This window comes from Ixodes scapularis, unplaced genomic scaffold (genome assembly GCF_016920785.2).
Source record: "Ixodes scapularis isolate PalLabHiFi unplaced genomic scaffold, ASM1692078v2 PGA_scaffold5__190_contigs__length_132052651, whole genome shotgun sequence".
NCBI classification, from domain to species: Eukaryota; Metazoa; Arthropoda; class Arachnida; order Ixodida; family Ixodidae; genus Ixodes; species Ixodes scapularis.
In genome coordinates, this window is record NW_024609880.1 from 2,303,150 (window position 1) to 2,307,353 (window position 4,204).

Genomic DNA, 4,204 nt, shown 5'->3' on the forward strand with positions numbered 1-4,204 from the left:
CTCCCAAAATGGATGCATTGGTGCCCTGCAGAGTATCTCGACAGCCGTTGTGTCGGCCTCGGCCAGACGCCTAATCACCAAGTCTTCAACTGGAACGAAGCAGCTTCTCTGCACTTCACGACGCGTAACTTGCAGCGAGTTTTGTGCGAGGTTTCTGTCTGCCCGCGTCCCATCAGCGCAAACTCTTCTTCCTTCGGCTGCCCTAAAGCTCTGTGTCTCCCAAAATGGATGCATTGGTGCCCTGCAGAGTATCTCGACAGCCGTTGTGTCCGCCTCGGCCAGACGCCAAATCACCAAGTCTTCCACTGGAACGAAGCAGCTTCTCTGCACTTCGCGAGGCGTGACTTGCAGCGAGTTTGGTGCGAGGTTTCTGTCTGCCCGTGTCCCATCAGTGCAAACTCTTCTTCATTCAGCTGCCCTAAAGCTCTGTGTCTCCCAAAATGGATGCAGTGGTGCCCTGCAGAGTGTCTCCACTGCCGTTGTGTCCGCCTCGGCCAGACGCCAAATCACCAAGTCTTCCACTGGAACGAAGCAGCTTCTCTGCACTTCATGACGCGTGACTTGCAGCGAGTTTGGTGCGAGGTTTCTGTCTGCCCGTGTCCCATCAGTGCAAACTCTTCTTCCTTCGGCTGCCCTAAAGCTCTGTGTCTCCCAAAATGAATGCAGTGGTGCCCTGCAGAGTGTCTCCACTGCCGTTGTGTCCGCCTCGGCCAGACGCCAAATCACCAAGTTTTTCACTGGAACGAAGCAGCTTCTCTGCACTTCACGACGCGTGACTTGCAGCGAGTTTCGTGCAAGGTTTCTGTCTGCCCGTGTCCCATTCGCGTGAAGTTTCCTGAAGGCTTATCGTTGGCCGAGTGTGTTTGTGCACCACAGCGTGGAGTATGTGCAGTCAAAGCTCAAACCACAGAACCCAGATGTCTGGTGTTCAATCCCAAATTCTGCCCATTTTGATGTCAATGAGCATTGCACCGGCGTCCAGTCGTATTTCCCTACTGCGTAATGCTTATTAAAGACCCCTAGACTAGCAGTGGTGCTGCACTGGCTAAAGTTGTCATCTAAGCAGAGATGCTGACGTCCATTGGGGCTAAGTGATTTCCCTCCGTCTAAACATACAAAACACCACTCTTCTCCCCTTCCTTCGGGCGAATGCTGGTGGCCGTTGAGCTGTCACAATCTTTGGTCAGTCAAACTATAAAGGCCTCTTGGTCTCTCTGAACTTCGTAGCCTGCAAAGATTCAGAGGCGGTAAAAGTGTTTCAGAAGTTGCTTTTTTCTGAAATCATGTTTTTTTGGTGTGTCCCACCACGTCTTTATGTATGCATTCTGTTGAAGAGGGAAAGTCCTTAGTGCTTCTTCCTCGGTGCCGTAATGCAGCCATGGCCTTGTTACTGCCCTCGAAAGATGACCAACTTCGTGAAAAGCTGTCGGAGATCCACCCCTCTTTCAGCGGCACTTTGCTGACGACACATGTGATGTATCCGCAGCTTGAAGTAGTACTCCAGCATTGTCTTCATCATGATAGCACAGTGGGAGTGATGGTCAATCGTTTGAGCGAGAAACAGATGATCACACCTCCTAAAAAGAGGGGTCTTCGAGGCAATGCCGATTGTCTCCGCCTGCAGCTTTAGAAGCCAGTTTCGGCCCCTTTTGGCCTCCTTGTCGAAGTTTCGCCGAAGCACCTTTTCCGCTATTGTGCTCAAGTGCAGGACGTCCTGGGAAGGGCTGTCGAGGCCACCAGCGTCTTTGGCAAGCACCAGACCACGTTTGTCGCTTGTGACCAGCGCAATTCTGGAGCATTCCGGACACTTGGTTACTTTTGCAAAGTTTACCGCCACATTCCCTGCGATGTACTCGACAACGCACTCAGCGAACTGAGAAAGTGGCTGGTAGGAGGTGGTCTCATGGGTTCCTTCGCTCGTGGCAGCTTCATCTCTTGCCTGGACTTGCTGGCGGCAACCTGACGAACTGACAAGGAGTGTTGCGGTGCCGTCAACCTGGCAGTTGCCTCGGGTTGAGGACTGGACATTGGCGACCAGGCACTTCCTATAAGCAGAGCGGAACTCGAGTGCCATTGGGTTGTCGTTTTTGCCCGTCCTGTTACGGACAGTCGCAAAGAACAGTTCCAGGTGGTCCTGGCTCAGCTTCCTCGTCAGCAGGCACCTGAGTGGTGGGCTTGGGCCCCAGACCAGGTCTTCAGCAAGGCCCTTAATGGACTCCAGGACGAGCAGGAAGCCGAGGATTGGAGTCTTCCTTGCTCCTTGACTCAGTGGCTGGCCCGTGAAGTCCTTCAAGCCTCGGAGGTAGTGTCAAGCCTGGTCAATTCGTTTCAGCATGGCGTCCTTGTTGACGGCTCGAATGGGGGCCTTGCTTCCACGTCCAAGGGGGTGACAGGAGTTGCTGAGGTCGAGGATGTTGTCGACTGCTGCTGCAAACTCTGCGGTGGCCTCCACACCCTCGAAGCCTCGGATGCCCTTCTCCTTGCAAAACAACAAGGCACAGCTCACTGACCGACTCAGTGTTTGGGCCGCCAGGGAGACCTTCAATTTTTGGCGCTGGAAATCAATGTGTTTCTTGCGCAGCTTGTTGGCAGCATGACGGCCCTCTTGTTGCTGCAGGCTGTCCAGGGCCTCGAGATATTTCCAGGCGACGACCCTACCTGCCCCATTCCTGATGCATTGCTTCTCGGCGAGCAGGTTGCGCATTAGTTTGAGCATGTGGCAGGCATCCAAGAGTCCATACACCCTCCTGGAGGGGTCAGAAGGGTTGGGAAACCAGCTTCTCAGCGGCGGGCCAAAGCACACTCCAAGTGCTGTCAACATGGAAATGTTGCAGTTGCTGCCGTCGCACGTCACGCTGATGCACTCTGCTGCGGCCTCCTCCAGCTTGGTGATATACTGGCGCACAAGGTTGGCCCGAATGTTTCCGTCCAGGCCGTCGATGAGGGCATAGCCCAATGGGATTTTGCAGCTTTTGTTGACTCGACCGCCAGAAACACAAGTGCATGCTTGGCATAGGCGACGCAGTCGTTGTTTAGGATGCCGTGGCCCAGGTCACAGTACCCGATGACCTCTTTGCCATCCCAATCGACTTGTTTCTTGATGCTCATCTCGTCAACCATCAAGCTGACTAGAAGTCGTCCCTTCTGGACTTCTTGTGTTACTCTGTTGAATGACTCCATGGTGAAGCCTGGGTTTCCATCGATCACCGCTGCCCATTTGCGAGGAGCACTCGGGTGTGGCAGCCTGACGTGCTTCCGCAGAAACTTGTATGCTTTTGCCGAGTAAAAGTGCACCGTGAGGGCAAACTTGCGCACATACTCTGCGTACATGTTGTTTGGTTTCCTGGATCTCCTCAGGACAAGGTTGCGCATCGTGTCTGTGAAGATGTTGTCAACAATGTTGACTGCTGAGCCAGGAAGCCTCCTTCTCAGTTCTCGGAGAAGGACGTTCAACTTCTTTATCCTGGCCGTCTTTCTGTTGACCTTCTTTTTTGCCTGCTTAAGCAATTTTCTCGCTCTCTGCAGCTTCCGCCTAGTGGTACGCAGAAGATCCCTGTGCTGTCGTGGCGATACAGCTGAATAGTTGTGATCGCCGGAACAAGCGTGGCGCCGCACACACACATCTTCGAGCGTGGCATCAGGTGTTGACTCCGCACTGTTTCCAGGTCCAGTGGCAGTGCTGGCTTCGTGACACCGCACAGACAGATGTTCGGGCATGGTCTCGAGTGTCGACTTAGCACTGCTTCCCGATCCAGTGGCGGCGCTGGCTTCTGGAGCCTCCCTAGGGCTTGGTTGAGTGGTAGAGGAGCCAGGCTGCCTCTCCGGAGGAGGAGACCTGCCAGCAAAAAAAACAAAAAAAAAAAAAAAAAAACGGAATCACAACAGTTCACCTAATCTTAAACAGGGCAGCTCTCTTGGTGCATAATTTTTGTCTTGGCAATGCGGAGCGCGGGTTCATCGACTTCTTTTGCAGGGGTCGTGGTGGCGTCGGAACGCCAAGCTCTGATTGGTTGTAATTAAAGGATAGTCGGCAGACTACAAGGCATCTTGCTTTGAGGGCTACCCACTACTCTTCGATTAGAGCCAATCAGAACTTGGCGTTTTGACGTCACCACAACCCCTGCAAAAGAAGCAGACATACTTGCACTCCGCATAACATATCTGCCGTAAGATTAGAACTGGTGTTCCTTGCCACAAGCCAGAA

At 53.3% G+C, this 4,204-nt stretch overlaps 1 protein-coding gene across 1 annotated transcript; it reads right to left on the bottom strand.

The window, feature by feature from the left end:
- Positions 1-2,308: 2,308 nt before the first annotated feature.
- Positions 2,309-3,717, bottom strand: LOC120843523. Its single transcript, XM_040214916.1, has 2 exons — positions 2,906-3,717; positions 2,309-2,747 (listed from the first exon to the last, which is right to left on the bottom strand). The coding sequence occupies exons 1-2, from the start codon at positions 3,715-3,717 to the stop codon at positions 2,309-2,311; spliced, it is 1,251 nt and encodes a 416-aa protein (XP_040070850.1).
- Between the last annotated feature and the right edge of the window lie 487 nt (positions 3,718-4,204).